This window comes from Elaeis guineensis, chromosome 11, assembly GCF_000442705.2.
Source record: "Elaeis guineensis isolate ETL-2024a chromosome 11, EG11, whole genome shotgun sequence".
Lineage (NCBI taxonomy): Eukaryota > Viridiplantae > Streptophyta > Magnoliopsida > Arecales > Arecaceae > Elaeis > Elaeis guineensis.
This window is the reverse complement of record NC_026003.2, coordinates 27315279-27333150: the sequence shown is the minus strand read 5'-3', so window position 1 is coordinate 27333150 and position 17872 is coordinate 27315279. Positions and strand designations below refer to the sequence as shown.

At 36.5% G+C, this 17872-nt stretch overlaps 1 protein-coding gene across 2 annotated transcripts in view; it reads right to left on the bottom strand.

Moving 5' to 3' along the window:
• Positions 1-17326, bottom strand: part of LOC105034540 (probable protein transport Sec1a) — a 99185-nt gene extending 81859 nt beyond the window's left edge. Inside the window, exons 1-11 of one of the 2 annotated variants that reach the window (XM_029261660.2) lie at positions 17268-17326; positions 16673-16751; positions 11431-11481; positions 11228-11324; positions 11022-11054; positions 10694-10822; positions 9516-9710; positions 9341-9424; positions 9142-9249; positions 8717-8793; positions 2613-2709 (exon numbers count right to left, since the gene is read on the bottom strand). In XM_029261660.2, the coding sequence (XP_029117493.2) occupies positions 2613-2709; positions 8717-8793; positions 9142-9249; positions 9341-9424; positions 9516-9710; positions 10694-10822; positions 11022-11054; positions 11228-11324; positions 11431-11474 (864 nt within the window). In that variant the 5' untranslated portion in view covers positions 11475-11481; positions 16673-16751; positions 17268-17326. Of the gene's footprint in view, positions 1-2612; positions 2710-8716; positions 8794-9141; positions 9250-9340; positions 9425-9515; positions 9773-10693; positions 10823-11021; positions 11055-11227; positions 11325-11430; positions 11482-16672; positions 16752-17267 lie in introns of those variants that run through there. The other variant, XM_073245551.1, reaches the window with a different exon arrangement.
• Between the last annotated feature and the right edge of the window lie 546 nt (positions 17327-17872).

Below are 17872 nucleotides of genomic sequence, written 5' to 3'. Positions count from 1 at the left end.
TAATTAAGGTATGAGCATTTAACTTAATTCGATCTGCAATCAAAAATATAATTATTAATTTAAAAAATATATTTTTCACAGATGAAATAGTTTAGAGAGAGGACAACAGTTTTAGAGTCTCATCGGCTGTTGTAAGCAAAAAAAAAAAATGAATCCAAATAAATTATATATCACTAATGAAAAGACTATTGACATTATATGCCTACTAATATCATGAAATCTAATGTAATTATGCTTAATATTTTTTGCAGCTGAATGATGAATTCATTTTAGACGGTCCGCAGAAAATTTGAAACGAGTGCTATCTGCTTTTTTTTCCAAATGATCTTCTGTAGTGTCTGAGCACAATTGGTCAACTTTCGCCCTTATCCACAGCAAGCAGAGAAGCCGTCTGACATAAAAGCGTCTCAATGATCTTGTATACATTCATTATAATATAAGATTGAGGCTAAAATATATCTAGGATGAAGTACAGCTAAAATACACGGATTCGATGATAGATGATTATACCATTGATGATGAGGATTTGATGATCAGATGGTTTGTAAACCAGCAACAAGAGCCAAAGCTTGATGAGCCAGGATCCCCTCTACAACCAGCCAATGTGGTAGCTAAAGAAATTAGGATGGATCCAAGCAATAGACAGATACAAATATTCCATATATGGTTCCAGCTAATCAGCCATAGCCTAAGGAGCCACAAGGGAGTCATTCATCACGTGACTCCATGTTTGAGACATCTTTCCAGATATTTGAGCGAAAAATATTGAGAAGAGATCAGTCATCTCAAGCAAGAAGACATCTATCCTCCCAGATACAGCAAAGTCAGTCACAGAGGGGCATCGGGGGAGCTCAAAAAGATTAAAAAAAAAAAGAAAAAGACAATTGCAGCACCCTCGAGAATGCTGGAGTCAGCTGACTCAGATTCGGAGACCAACGAGAGTGATGATAGCAGTCATGGATCTGATAATCAAGGAGAGACTGGAGGACACGAGATCATTGCTCATGAGACAGCCGCAGGATGGTGTTCAATTCACTAGTGAGTCCCATTCACACATGCCACACAAGATAGAGACCATAGTGTATGAGCTGATAGAGCCCACGAGTATACGATTTCATATAAGCGATGGCCTCTTAGAGGTCATCCAGCATACGATGTAGCTGCAGATGACCTTGCACATGAAGTAGGATCCATGGATGTATCTGAATCATCCTCGCATTATGGATCCTATCATCTACAAGCAGCTTAAGATCCATATGGATATGGATATAGTGCATCCGAGACATCATCTTCTAGTGGTTACTATCCTATGCAGCCCAAAGCATCTTACGGATCAGATTTTGCTGCCAACATATTTGGATGGACTCCTCCACAGCCATACCATCATCCCAAGGATACCTCTCAGAGTCAGAGTTTGAGCAAGAGATTTGAGGTATTTTACAATCCAGAGAAAATATCTTATGAGATGAATATTCCAGACTACAATACTGCTTGATTAGAGAGATAGATTGATATTCTTCCAAAGTATGTAGATGATCCAGATATCCACAAGCATCACAGACACTCAACGAGATATTAGATCAGTAGAGATCTTCAAATTAGTACATTATTTTTTTTAGTACTTTAGATACATTTAATGTACTATTTTAGACTTTTATTTTATTTCAAGATGTTAGATTTATTATATAACATATATGAACATTAATTTGGATCCAAAGTAGTTTAAAAATTAATAAAAATAAATTAAAATCAAAAAAAGCCTGAAAAAATAAAAAAATTTGCATGCCGGTATGGAATTGGCACGCCACACTGTACTAGTCAGGAACCGATACGGCAACTGGTACCGGTTCTTGAAACCTTGATTGGACCTTTAAGTTGCTTGGCAATCAAGTTTCTTGACCCTGTTTTAATTTATTTGGATACTTGGTCCTCAAGTTATGGTAGGTTAAGGCATGGGAAAGGTCAAAATTTGTCTTGATTCTCAAGTTGTATTGTAACGTGAATTTCAATTTTAAGAAAGAAAGGTCTATCTCTCTACCCGTCTCTCCCTCTCCTCTTTTTCCCTCCCTATTTCTCAGTTCTTAATCCCCCTTAATTCTACAGTCTCTTTGATTTGTGCTGATGCCTTATATACCCATTCCAATGTTCTAAACCTCATATTTTTTCTTGCTTTCTCACAATGGTTTGAGATGTGCTTACACATCAACCACATACCCTCTTAGAATCCTCTACCACCTTCAGTGCTAGGCTTTTGACATCCTTAGGAGCCTTTCAAACCAAGGTCCAAATCAACCTGTAATGCACGCCATATCAACACAGGGTAATCGTCCAGTTTAGTGAGCCAAGAGTGCATATAGGAGTTACATCAACATCACAATGGCTAAAATGCTCAATCTGACCTTTAAATCCAACAACCAAGAGCTAAAAAGTAATGAGCAATGATAAATAGGGTACAGCATACTAAACAAATATGCAGAAAAGGTTGCTTGGTACAATAATTGAAGCATAGCAACCACTAGCTGTAGTTTTCAAAGGCAATATATTATGTTTACTTGAAAAGAAAATTACACATCCTCCAAGTGGGACATAAAGCTAAATAAATCAGAACTGACCTCTACATGGAGAGAAAGCTTGTCAATTTGTTCACCATAATTTGGCAAAGCTTGAACAACTTTTTGCAAATCCCTAGTTGACAGCTCACCATGATCTCTAAATAACAAATATGAAGAAGATAAAGAACACAAAAAACTAAAGGTTAATGGACAAACAAAGTCAGCTTGCACACAAATTACTGAACAAATATTTACTTCTGGACAAATATTATTTGAACAAACTAGCATTAAATCTTAATATGATGTATCGTATTTCTCAAGAAAACATCAAACATACAGACTGTAATGCTCTTGAACCGGCCATTTATAAAATAATAATAATAATAATAATAATAATAATAATAAAGGGAATACATATTTTTTTTTTGGTCAAGCATACCTAAACAGCAAAAAGAGTAACAGATGAGTCCAGTCAAAGTTTCAAACAAGAATTCAGGTACCACCAGAAAATTACTAATGGTTTGGCTAATCTTATTGAGTGATGCTACTTGTGGGGCAGATATACAAATTACCGCTTCCACAATATTATACAAAAAATACTATTGAAAAATATACAAAAAATGGCACAAGAAAAAGAAATAAGGATTACAGAGTGTGTGTGTGTGTGTGTGTGTTTAACTAATAAAAATCACGATACCATAAATTCCTCCAATTTGGTAAGTTGATAAGCAAGATACTCCATGCAATTAATTCAAAAATGTCAGTAGCTACTAGAATATATCTAGACATATGTACCCTAAGAAACAGCAAAGCATGTAGCTGGTGGAGGGATCATTGCAGTCTAGATATACCATAATGTATTAAGCAGGCTTCCAAAGAACTTTCTTGCATCAAAGAGAGGCAAACAAGCATTCCGATGTGCAGACACTTGTGTTGCGATTTTAAAATCTTTTAGAATGTTCAAGACCCTTAATCATGCATTGAGGCAAATATTCTCAAAAATTCTAAAAAATGCTTCTAGAAAAGGTTTGGAATCTAGGGTTCAATGTATAGTTCACCAAACTGTCCCGAACTGAGCCATTCAAAACATGCCAGACTGTATCGACAGCTAACCAGAGCAATTTGGACATTCGATTTGGAACACCGATAAAAGCAGAATGAGGGAGAAGGAAAGAGAGGAAGAGAAGGAAAGGGAAGCAGAGGGAAAGGCCAGAGGTGGCCAGCAGTGGCCCGTCGAGGCCATCGGAGGACCGCTGAGGCCTCCGAGGCTCCGTGGTCCTCCATGAGATGCAAGAAGAGAGAGAGGGAAAAGGAGAGAAGAAAAATGGGGAAAGGCGGCAAGAAGGCTGCCGGAGAGCCATCGGATGGCAAATCCCCCCCCCCCAAGCAATCACCGCGGGTTTGAAACAGGGGCATCTTGCCATCAAAGGGCCGTCGAACAACAAATCCTCCCCTCCCGAAATCACCGTGGTTCGAAACAAAAGCGACGCCCCTGTTTCATCACTTTTTTTTACAAATGCATAAACGGTGAAGCCGGCAATGGGTTTTCTTTAAAACATAATAAATAATGAAGTGGGCAAATCCATTGTCGGCTTCACTATTTATCGCTTTTTGAAAAAATTACGATGAAATAGGGGTGTCACCTCTGTTTCGAACCCACGGCAATTGCAGAGGAGATTTGGACTGTCCGACAACCACGATGGTCCTCCAACGGCCTCCCTTCTGCTTTCCCCTCACTCCTCTTCCCTCCCTTCCCCTTTTTCTCTATCTCTCTTTGCTCCATTTCCTCTCGTAGAGGATGGTGGAACCCAAAAGGCCTTAACGGCCCTCCGATGGTCACCGTCGGTGTCTCCACCGGCCTCCCTTTCCTTCCCCTCTCTCCCTCCCTTCCCCCCTCTCTCCTCTCTCCTTTCCTCCTCAGTTCATTCCTCATTTCTGTGTCAGGGTCCGATACGGTCTGGTATGGGGGTGTACCAATTCATACCACTGGCTGTCCAGCACAGGGTCCAGTTCTAAGTTGACGATCCTTGGTTCGATCACTTTCAGTCCCTTGAATAGAGCTTTGGTAGTTCGCTCCAAGTTTTGGAGTTTCAATCAAAAAAATCCAAAAAACAAACATAAGAAAATAAGAATAGAAATCAAGTAGGTAATGTAATATCATTTTACCATGTAGTGAGTTATCAAAATTAATATTTTTAAATCTAAGGTGAAATGAACAACCACATCCTAGATTATGGGATGGATTCAACGTTCTACAACTTTGTCCATTAAGCCCTTATATTTGCGTATCAAGCCTATTATGTTAAATTTTCCACTATAATGCTGAACCAAACTCACAATTTTCATAACATTCTAGCCATCCAAACACCTATTGCGATCTAAGATTTCCATGCCACTCCTCTTTGAAAGATACAATGGACATGTCATTTTTTATCAATTGTTAGAAGAGTTAGCGAGTCGGGGAGAAGGAAGGATTTCCTTCAACATGCTCCACTCAAACCTCTCGAACAAAATAATAAATATTAGAAATTTTAGAAATCGTGGCTCCAAACCTTTTTACCTTTATTAATTTTTCATGATCCATAAATTGTAGTACATCCCAAGGGTGAAAAGTAGAGCCTCTACTCTTTGCTTTCACTCCCTTTGTGGGGGTTCTAGTGGGTGGAAAGTAGGGCCTATGCACTTTTCTTTCACTCCTTTTCCACTTTCTTGAAACCATAATATATGTTCTCTATTTATATTAGTGAGGTCCTCCTTATTTAAGATGGATTCTTCTTCGAGTTAAAAGAGAAGAATTTGCTAAGTTCTTTACTATGCTATAGAGGTCCACCCTATTTGAGTTGAATTCCCCTTCAAGTCAGAGGAGGATAAAAACTTCCCCATTTTTATGCTTGTAAAATCCATCCCATATTGGAATAGACTCCTCTCCTAATTAAAAGAGGTATAAGAAAGGTGTCCCAATGCATGAGGCTCCCATCATTGTGGGGTCTGGAGAGGATCTGATGTGTGTAGCCTTATCCTAGTATGTGCAAAGGCTGTTTCCATGTTTTAAACTTGTGACATTCAGGTCACAGTGGAGTAACCTTATCATTGCACCTAGGCCTTCCCTCAATAAAAGGATAGAAGTTACAAAATTAATAAAAGTATTTTAAAAATCTACAGATTTGGACAAAAGCTAGATCTTGGCTTTTAAATCAATTTCATCTTCAGTTGTATGGTCAAATTCTTTCCAAATTAGAAGTTATGGCTTCCCAAAGTTTTGTTACTCTGTTGAATCTTGGATATGTCAGATTTTGCTCTAGAACTCTGTCCAAACCTATTCATGATGGCCAAAGTGGTTGACATCGAGTCTGTTGATCCTTCTAGATCCAAAGGATAAGATGGGGTTTGGTGCTATACTTAATAAAGATAAAGTATGTTTCCCTTGATTCTAATATCTCCATTTTATTACATATTCGTGTTCAGAATCAGAGTGGAGTGGCTAGAAAATTTGGAAAAATAGTATAAAAGGGAGAAAGGGTTATGAAATAGGGTATACCATTGAGCTGCATATCTTTTTTTATGAAATAAGAGGCAAAGTGGCCTTGGAATTTGGACATTCATACCATAAATTTGCTATGGAGAAATCCTATTAAAAATTTGAACCAGCCAAAGAGAGTGGCAGCTGATGAATGTGATTGTTGATGATATTATGAAAGAAGATGGGGAATCATGACTTGGCCTGATTAATGCACATGGAGAAAACATATGCCTTGAGAAATATGTGTAATTGATAAACATATTGATAAATAATATTAATTGATGGCCAACAATTAATGAAAAAACATTAATGATTTTATAAAACAGTAAGCATGTTACTTCTCAAACAAAAAAAAATAAAAATAAAAACAAAAAACAGTAGTTTCAGTCAGCTTTGGCTGCAACTTCCAAAACTAGCTGAAACTAGCTAAAAACTAACCCAAACTGAAAACTTTGCTCAGTTTTGGATTAGTCTAGGAGAAGCAACATACGGAGAATTACACCAGAGTCCATTCAACTGCCACACTCAAAAGTCAAAACCAAGATACAAGCAGTCCCCAACAAAGTTCAAATTTCAGGTGAATGATCCCTTACACTTAACAAGCAGAAAATCACAGGAATGGACATGCATGCACAATCATATGATTTTCTTTGTAATCCTCTTGCATAACTGTAAGAAAGCATGACAAATTGAAAACTTAGTTGGCTCCAAATGCCAATATGCCATCCAAGACTAAGGACACTTCACACTAGGATAGCAGTATAGCACTACATCTTCCATTTAGTGAAGACTAATGAACAAAGATGTCTTGTCCAAGAACAAGCACAAAATCTTACACTTCAGGGACTCATAACAGTAAGCAAAAAATGTATTCATATTTGGGTTGGGTGAGGGGGGGGAGGGAAGGGGTGGGGTTGAAGGTTTTGTATGTCATAGACCAATAAGTCTTGGTTGGATATTAAAATTTATAAAATGGGTATGTAGACTGTTCCATGCATTATGCAAACTGCACATATATGATTTAAAGAGAAGATGTGATGACAAATGGCATAGGAGATAGGAGGAAAGAGGAATAAAATGGAAAGGAAAGGAGGGATAAAAGAATAATACTAGAGAACAAGGGAGACATGTTTTAAGATATCAGTGAAACAGTAGCTTAAGTGAAGAAAAAAAGAGAAAGGAGAAGAATTAAAAAACAGGAAGTGGGAAGAGGGGTTGAACTTGTTCTTTAGATGACTTTTTTAATCAAAATTCACCATCTGTAGGACCCATAATTCATGTGCCTCTGCTCACCCCTTAGTAAAACAACTCAATATAAATTACCCGAAATGTCACTACTAAGTCATTTGGCTTCAGCCAACATAATTCTAAGCAACACTGACTTAAATAGCCCACACTTTTTCAACCTTCTAAATACTGCCAAAAATCATCCGAACAGATAACTTTATAAAAAAAAAAAAAATGATATAAAGTCATCACACATGCCCCAGTTCAACCATAATTATGTCAGCATTTATGGTTGGTGGCCGTAAAGCATAGCTCAAAACAATGACAAATGAGGTAAGCAGTGTCACATGCATAGCTTACAGCACCCATATGTTCCACTGTTGTTCGGGCTATTCTTTGCAGGCACAAATGCTTGCACTCGTGTAGCAAGGCACTATGTGGAACCTTGTAAACTAGATTTGACGGCTAAGAAATCAATCCTTAACATGATTTCAAATAATTGAAGTAACCTGACATGTGGTAAAAAATGGAAATGGCATATTCTTGGCTTCAAAAGGCAGCATACAAGCAGCTGGGCCATAACGCTTCAATCTTTCGGAGATCGAATACATAAGGTAAAAATAATTATACATCAAGTTTATCAGGCCTCCATACTCCATTTAGCCAAGGTATGCCCTTGTGGAGGGAGATTTACTGAATGCAACACATTTTTGAACCACAAAATGGCATTAATTTCAAATGGAGAACACTGACAGGAAACTCTCCCTAACAACATTTGGGATTAAATCAGGGACAGGAAAGCAATGATTCTGAGACATGCACTTACCCAAGGAAGATTACTATGAGATGGTAATAACCCAGGACAACCAAAAGAAGGGCAGAATAGTTTCGTGCTATCTGTTGAAAAGCAGTTAAAGCACTGAACAACCTTTTAAAGCTAGGCTACACTTGGTAGCAATCTCAGATTTCATAAAAACATATATAAATGTTCAACATGCCCAATTTCCCATCATCCAAAACATTTACCTGCCAATGTGTGGTGGTGGCTAAGCCCTTCTAAATAGTACTAATTCAGAGAAAGTATCATTATAACTGACTGAAATAATTATGAAAGTAATGGTTAACAACAAAATCAAACCAAATATTCAACCAGATTAACCATACAAAATTACAAGAAAAATCACCTTTCTTAAAACCAGAAAATATGAAGATAATTTAAAAAACAAACCCATCATGGACAAATCATGATAGATCACATTGCAAAAGGCAGCATCTTTACTTGATAGCAATGCTTATAGAATTCTCCAGGAAAGAATATAACTATCAATTTTCTTACCATGCACAATATAATCATGTGAGCAAGTGACAGATATGGGTGCCTTGAATAAGCTACAGGTATTATCTATTCAACAATCACCTTGAGCTGTGGTGAATTTGTGCCGCTTTATTCCTCGTTATGAAATTAGTCATCTTCTCATGTAACCTTTCACTGGCCTGCAATGCCAATTGATTGACCAAGCAATCCAATGCGAAGTAACTAACAAAAGCATTCAATTGATTAACAAAGAAGCATTCATAGGGATTTAGGTCCCAGCGGGGCGTCCTGGGATGCCCCATGGGACACTGGGACCACGTACCATCCCATGTGTTGGGACAGGCCGTCCCGCTAGCATCCCAGCATCCCAATCGGGACACCTTGGGACATCCTTTGTCCCAAATGTCGGGACGGGACAGGATGGCGACGCATTCCACTTCATGAGAAAACCAGGACAGCCTCATCCCACAGGATTTAAAACATTATCCAAGAATAAATAAATTAATTAAATAAGTCATCAAACTTACATATGCAATATGTGCATGCCGAAGCTCAAGCCAAATTGGATCATGATCCTCTAAAAGAACCTCCTTCTTTTCAGTCTCTGTCTTTCCATCTTTTGTTTCAACCTGCACCTAAATATCTTGAAGCAAGAATCTCATAACCATATGCTAGAAGAGCAAACCTGATATACACTACTTAAAAATTATGAATGAATAGGCTCACCTCATATATGTATTTGTTACCATCCATATTTAGTAAATCATGGCACATGGCATCATAGGTCCACTCATGGATAATAGGAGCAATCTATGAGACCCAAGAAAAGGTAGAGCAAATTAAGCCATCTGTCAAACAACACAAATAGCTCTCAAAGATTGGGCAAGATTGAAAATTATACCTGGTCTATTGTTCGATCCACAATGAGTAACTCGCATGTCTCCCTCTGGGGGAAATCAGGAATTGTACATTTGTATTTGGCAAGACAATTCCAAACTGCAGCAGCAAGCTTCGTTGGAACTAAATCATGAAGCGTTGTCACAGTAGAAACATCTAACGATGATTTGGCAGCACGGTAGCGCACATAAGGATATTCCTGAGAAGTAGACAGCATTACAAATGATACCAAAGAAAACACTCTTGTGGATGGTGGACCTCCTGAGTTTTATTTAAAATAGATGAGGAAAAAACAGAGGTTAGACACCAATACCCTGAGAAACTCCAAACTCAAAAGACAAAAGCATGGTATATAACACAACAAGGGGGGAAAAAAGAAAAAGAAAAAACAGAACTATTCAAATAGACTCTCTTATTAGGTCATACATCTGTGATATGCCTATATTACAAATCTATACAGCAATTATTAAGATATGCCTATGTTCGGTAAGATACCACCAACAGTAAGTAACTACTTCCAATTTCAAAAGCTGGAAGACAATAAGTATCTCCATAAAGTATATGGAAACATATAAAACTAACACCATACAGCTGGGATAAGAGCTGCTCCTGGTCTTACGTGTTCCTCATTATCTATAATAAACATTCCTAGTTTCCAATAAACATGAATCACTTTGTAATTGACTAAAAGGGGGATTTTAAAGAGATGATTCTTGAAATCTAAATGGAGAAAAAGACATGCTCATTAATAGAAAAACAGCCAAAACTACATGAAATTATAGACAAAATGATAAAGCAACAAACAAGACTATAATTTGCACCACGACAAGACATAACCTATACTCTCCAATGATCTAATGGCCATGGGTCTGGAAGAGTGTAGTTGTAGGGTGGGTGAACCCCAAGAATTCCTTGCTCGAACACATCCATGTTTCTCTGCCTAATTGTAGATAGATAGATAGATAGATAGAGAGAGAGAGAGAAGCTTTAGAAAGTTTCATTGTTATATCATCATAATATTTTGATACCATACCACAGAAGTTCAAAAAAATTATTTATATACCTGTAAGCATAATATATTTTTTCTAGAAAAAGAGCATTTCTCAGAACATGAAAATATGCACCAACAATAAGAAGTCTTATGTTATACTCCTTCAAGAAAAAGGTAACTTATGGTCATACCCTCAATGAAGCAAATGCTGTCGCTATTCGAGTCGCCATTGTATTCAAACAGGCATTATACTTGTGCGAACCTTCCACATTTTCCCCAAATAATTCCTCCAAAGCCTTCTCATGATCAGTTACAAAGCCCTACCATGTATAAGTCATAATAATGCAAAATTAAATGCATGCATTCTTAAAACTGTCACCATCTAATTCTGGAACCAGAAGGACAAATTGAGTGCACCCATGCATGGTGAACCATTTCAGATAAATCACATTAATACAGATATACAACAAACTGAGACAGAATGCAAACTGACAAGAAAGAAAAGGTGATGATTAATACCTGACTATCAATGGCAAAGTATTCCAGATTCATCTGCAAATGTTTAAGAAATGAAAAAGATTATGAAATAGGCGTAACTTTCAAATGAAAAAAAAGCTACATAGACCCATCAATACAACAAAGTTATTTAAAGATTAAAAATCTAGTCAGTAATGTAACATGAAATTCATAATGCAAGTAAATTTGACAAAAGTAAATAATTTTACCTCACTCAATGCACCTATGCGTGGTAAGACTCTAGTTTCTTTCTTAATCTGAGCCACTAATTCCTTGTGTATAGGAGAGCTGAAAAATACAAATGCCCTGAAACAAAACATTAAATTACACATGCACAAATTTGAAAAATCCAGATTGAAGGCTATCAAATACAGCTGCACTAGCCCAAGTAACATCTGAATTGCATACATACTTTCTGTACAAAGGAGATCTTCCTGACATGTCAGAGAGGAACATGACAACACTGCATAGGAGCAACAAAATATTCTAAGAAATGTTACAACTACATGATTATATCATTAGAAGAAAAAATATGCATTAAACATATCTCTAGAAGACCATATAAGACATCTCCATGAACATTTATAGCACTATGGGTCATGTGTGAAGAGGTTAATTATGATGTGGGGCAGTACAGCATTCCAGCAGATTTTTTTCTTTTTGATGAACCTACAAATATACTGTAGAGGTCTACTATCCAACAAAGATAATAGGCAAACAAAACTACCATGTTTCATTAAATTTTAATGGAATTAATATACATCTCAAAAACCTTCGCACTGTAATTAGTACAAATTGGTGGTGCAGGTGTCTATTTATTTATTTATTCATTCATTCTTGGGTTGGTGTTGAAGATTTGCAAAGAGCCGGTCAAGATTTGGCTGTAAGTAATACAGAAACCATACCCAAACTTTTATAAACAGTGCCCTAGCATGCACAGCATCTAATCATTAGACCCCATGGGAATAATGAAAACTCGGGTTCAAATGGATAGTTAGAAAATTTTGGGTATTGACCAACGAAAATTTTCTTTTCCATTTTCTCCTTGGTTCTCCAGAAGGATCAAGGCCTCCTTATTTTTGTGCCAACTAAAATATTGAACATCACCAACATCATAAGTTGACAGTGGTTGTTAAAATCTTACAATTCACAATCAAGATCTTAGAATCCAGATCATAAAGCCCCTAAACAATCACGATCTCATCCATGGATTGGGATCAATTAGGATCATATGATCTAGATCTGTGTTATGGATTATACAATATCTTGGATCATAAGGTCCAGCCTGATCATGGTTTACCATATTAAATCATGTGAACATCCATTTTCTATAACTTATTTGACTCTTAAATTTTGCATCAAGCATATACATTAGTAAATACTTCATGGAATTCATGAAGTTATAATCAAAAGGTGAATTTTTGTAATTTTGTAAACACAGAAACCTGATTTTTTTTGTAAAATTTTGTACCTCAAGGATAAATTGACAGGGTGCATATCAATATCTTGAGTAATCAAACATGGCCTTTGGTTTTATGAGAATGCTATATACGCACTTATGATGGTGGAAACTAGAAGTTGTGTATGGCTCCATTCATCCAATTTGTAATTGACTCATTTTCAAATTTTCACATTTCTTTTATATTTTTAAATTTGGAGAAAGTTTCAGAATCCATGGTTAAATCTATTCCTATGATTTACGAATCGATTGCTATCAAGGTAAGGTGAACCGACATCGGGACCTATATTGGTTAGCTACCAGTTCAATGCTCTGAACCATTGCCAGGACTTGTATTGGTTTGCAGCGTCAGCTACCAGTTCAGTACGGTACCGATTCAGTTCCATATTAACACACGATACACCAAGGCATGCTGATCATCAGACTGGCATGCCTATTTTTTGTTTTTTTTTAAATTTTAACACTAATTTGATGTTTTTGATATTCTTTGATGTGTGATTTGTTATTCTAATGCTTCTTAACCCTAAATTGACCATAATTTTATCATAACATGCAATTAAAGTAGATCAATCAGTATATTTGTAAAAAAATAGTGAAATACAAAATAAAGAATCAATTTAATGCATTTTAAATACAACATACATATCAATATCTAAAATCTAGTGGAGGTTGATGTCTGGTAGATCACATATAGATCTACAACATAGCATGAAATCATGCTAAAATCGAAAATTTTGACATGACCTCCCCTATTTTTCCATTTTTTGCCATCTTCCGGCCTCAAAAAGAACAAGGAAGAAATGAGGGGGAGAGCCATAGTTGTTTTGGGTTGGATCTGGCATTTAATAATTGAAATCCATTTTATTTATTACGATTATTGGGCATTTTAAAAAAAAGAGAGAAAAGGTGCTAAAAAAGCTCAGGAGGGGAGGGGGAGGGGGAGGGGGAGGGGGAGAGCCATAGTTGTTTTGGGTTGGATCTAACATTTAATAATTGAAATCCATTTTATTTATTACGATTGTTGGGCATTTTAAAAAAAAAGAGAAAAGGCTAGAAAAGCTCAGACGAACCACGATTGTGGCATTTAAAAAAAAAGAGAGAAAAGGTGCTAGAAAAGCTCAGGAGGGGCGAACCCCTACACCAGTGCTAACCAGGTAGTTCGCACGATTCCACTCCAAACTGCCCAATGCAGAGTGGTTCCATCCTGAGGTGAAGGGGCAAACCATCCAATTTTTACCCCAGTTCTGCTCAGTACACCTTGAATCGGACAGTTGGGGGTGGTTCAGCAAACCATGATTGCAATCCTAGCAACAAATGGGATCGTGTGCAAAAGCATATCATGGTGTTGGACAATATTGTAATCCCATAGATCTATTTTTCCCCCCAACAAAGCATATGATAGAAAAGAGATCAATTATTAAACAAGAATGGTGACAAGTAAACAAAACAAGCATTGTTCATGTAAATTTTCATGAAATTGATTTATATATGTCAAATAGTTTGCCACCAAATTAAATACAAACGGGTGGTGGAGGTCTTTATTAGTTTATTTAATTATTTATTTTTTAGGATGGGGGATTAAGGATTTGCAAAGCGCCAATAAGATTTGGCTGTTCATAATGCTGAAATCATGCTGAAAACTTTTTTAAACAATGGTTTAGCTTCAAGATCCAAACTTTAGACCTGTGGGACTACTGAAATTAGAGGCCAAAATACAGTCTAAAGTTTTGAGCCATTAATACCCCAAAAAATTCTTTTCCTTTTTCTTCTTCATTCTTTTGTGGAAGAATCAAGGCTTTTTTCTTTTTGTGCTAACAGAATATCACTAAGATCAGGTAACATCATAACATGCCTAATTCTGCAGCCACACCAGATAAAAGATATACATGATAAAATTTACTGTCTGTTTTTTGAATTATTAATAAACTAAGATGCACTTACATAAAAATAAGACAATCAAAGATTGAGTAGAAAATCACAGATAAGACTCTATTAACTTTCATGAGTCCATAAGCTCATAGCACAAGCAATAGGCTAAAGCATGTCAGACAACAAGCAGGCTTAAGACAGGTTTAAGACCCACTTGGTGAGTTAACATGCTCCTCAAAGGAGACTATAATCACTTCCACTAAATTTATATACTGAAAAGGTCAAAAGATGTTGTTCTATTAGGCTGTTCACAGTACTACTACCCTTCTCAAGCCCAACTAGTTAGTGCTAGCACAGGTTAGACATCGAATATTGGACTCTGTCATAGATCAGACGTGGTGTGTTGGAAAATTACAAGAAGATTCAACTTAACAACATCCATTTTAATTTTTAGGCAGAACCTTTCAAAATAAGAGGTAATAACTTAAGCTATGGTGCAATTTAAATGCAAGGCGCACACATTACCCGACAGACATTAAAAAAAATGGAAGCTGTCAGCCTTCATAAAGTTTGAAATTCTAGCTATCAATAGGCTGTTTTCAAGAAGACACACCAAACTTTTGCCTCCAGGATAAACTATGGTTTCAAAAAGATGCCATGGTATGCAAGCAAGGGGTACAACGTAGTGCCTTGGTTATATGCAGGCTAACTAGGAACCATGATACATAGTTCACAACTAAAAGCATTTTTAAAATAATATAATTATTTAAAACTACACTAACAAAGTAAAATGAAGTAAATTAGTAAAAATTCAGAAAAATAAGAAAAATTTAAAGACGACAAAAGGGAGGACTGTAGATAGCAGAGAGGGGAGAAAAAGAAGGCTGGAAGATAAAAAGAAAAAAGAAAAAAAAAAGGATAACAAAAATAAACTAGATTTATGCCCATTGTTGCCTCGATAATTTACTGTCTCTCACCAACTTCAGCATCTGCTGATTCTTGCCTTCTACCCTGGAAAATCACCCACCATAATCTGCCTATCTGAGCTTTACCAAAATATTTAAGGAGCTGTTTGGACACCGGTCACATAAGAAATGGTTTCTGAAAACCTAAATTTCGCTAAAAGAGGTTTTGATAAAAGCATTTCTTATTTGATTTTCGGTCTAGCAAGATACAACGAAATTACATTTCACAGAACAGGTTATGGTTTTTTTTTTTTTTAAAAAGTCATTTTGTCTAGTGGTAGTAGGTTTTTTAATTAGAATCACCAACATTCACTCCACTTCGTTACCAAAAAATAAGGGCAAAATGCAGCATATTTTAAGGTCAAAATATAGCCACACATATACATCACATAGTTAAATACACTATATTATGGTGTCACAAAATAAGAAATAGGGTTTGAGATCCCATTATGTTATTTCATTAAGAAATAAAATACTGATCACACCAATCAAAACGTGGAATGACGAACCAACCAAAAACTTATAAACCTTTATGAGCAATCCAGTGTCATGCTTTGTACCACAAATATAAATCTGAAACAAATGGAACCATTAATATCCATAGTAGCATCAAAATAGAACGATGCAAGATCTTCCTCCATATCCAGATAAAGGTCTGAAATCAGCAGAACTGAATTACCAGTCCCTTGAAAGCATCAAAAAGGCTATGCATCTAAAGAAGATTGAATGCTTCTGTTGGTAAGAGATTTGATCTGAAGATTGAAGCCATACTCTCAACATCAAGAATTATTTTAATGAAGAGAGAGAGAAAGAGAGACAGAGAGAGAGAGAGAGAACAGTGCCTACAAGTTCAAGGCAGTGCCTAAATGTTCAAGTTCATCCACCCTTAACCCTCAAAAAAGCAATCCAAAGTCTGACTCACATTGGACCTAACTTTTAAACAACCTGCTTTGCCTGACAAATGAAGCTGCATATGCAGTCCCCAGAGGCTTCTGCAGCCTGCATAGGTGCCATCTTGTGATCCATTTGTAAACGGGGGCTACCTGGGTCCCTATGCAATCACCCTATGCAATCATACAAAATTTACGAATAATTTCGTAGACACTAAAATTTGTTGCAATGTCTGCATTCTATTTCCAAAATTAATAGTTCCAGCTACAATAAATACGTAAGATGCACACTTTAGTTACATTAAATTCAGTCTGGAAGTAAATACAAGGGTCTGGGTCATGCATCAGAGAAAGCAAAAGACATCAGATCTCCTAATAAGCTCAACTGAACCATAAATACATAGCAAAAGATATGGCAGGATACAAAACAAAACAAATCAAATCCACCATCCAAAAAAATAAAAACTTTACTTCTCTTTTGTTGGCTAGATAAAATATATCGCATCCATTGTGGGCAAGGGTTGCCTTCTTTTGGATAGGTCTTCCACCACTGCAAGGAATAATTTTTGGAGGAATAAAAACACCATAAAATGAGACTCAATTTCAAAATTTTAGACAAATAAAAGGGAAGTAAAAACCTTCAGCTTATAAACAAATAGAAGGAACCAAGGGTCAGTATGAAAGGTTTGAGAAAAAGCAGTTAGGAAAAAGCAGCTCCATTGAAGGTAATGCCTTCAGAGTTTCTGGAGCACAGAATTTAGGGATGATTTCCCCACTTGGAAGGTAGTTATGTGTCAAATTCACTTTGAAAAGCACATGATACATTAGAATAAATATGTATAAGATGAAGGCTAAGGATAAATGGAGACAGGATGTATTCTTGTAAGTTTTAACCTATCTACAAGATGGCCAGCAAGCATGGCAAAAAAATTGCCTTCAGCTAAAACATGCATAACATGAAGACGAAAATATCCAAACAATTGGGTCAAGTGCCTTGATCTAGAACATCAAGAAGAAATATAAGAGAAGAGGCACAATTTTCAATAGCTAGGTAATGACAGCTTACATGAAACCCCTTCCTCTGTGATGTCCACCATCTTGCAAGAATATGACATTATCTTGACAGTAACTTTGTCCATGATGAGTACCTGAAAAAGAAATTAAATGTCATCAAAGAAATTTTTACAAAAGCCAAGTTCTCACAAAGATCCACAAGGGCAAAAAGCAATAAATATGGAACGATGTAAGTATGTTTTGAGCACTGTTCCAAAAGGCAGCCTCTTCAACCACTTAGATTGTCCCCGAACTGCCCTTTTTAGCATGTAGCTTCCTTGGCAGCTCTTATTAGGCAACCCAGCTACCTAGCATGTGCCCAAGAAGCTTTTAGGCCCCTTGGTGGTCCAAGTGGGCAGGACATACACCTTCTGTTGGCAGAGGTAAAGTATTAAGAGAGGTGTTTTAGGGTATCAGACATGTCAGCTGGCGTGGCAATTACCCTGGTGCCCTAACACATTATGTCAGTAACATCTTATGTTTCACTATTATCAGTTTCCTGTTTATTTATTATTCATGATTACTTATTCATTTCTATCTTTGTATAAATCATATCGATTATTCATCATTTAGTAAAGTTGCCCATCGCATCAACTTCAAGCTTTTAGCATCTATTCT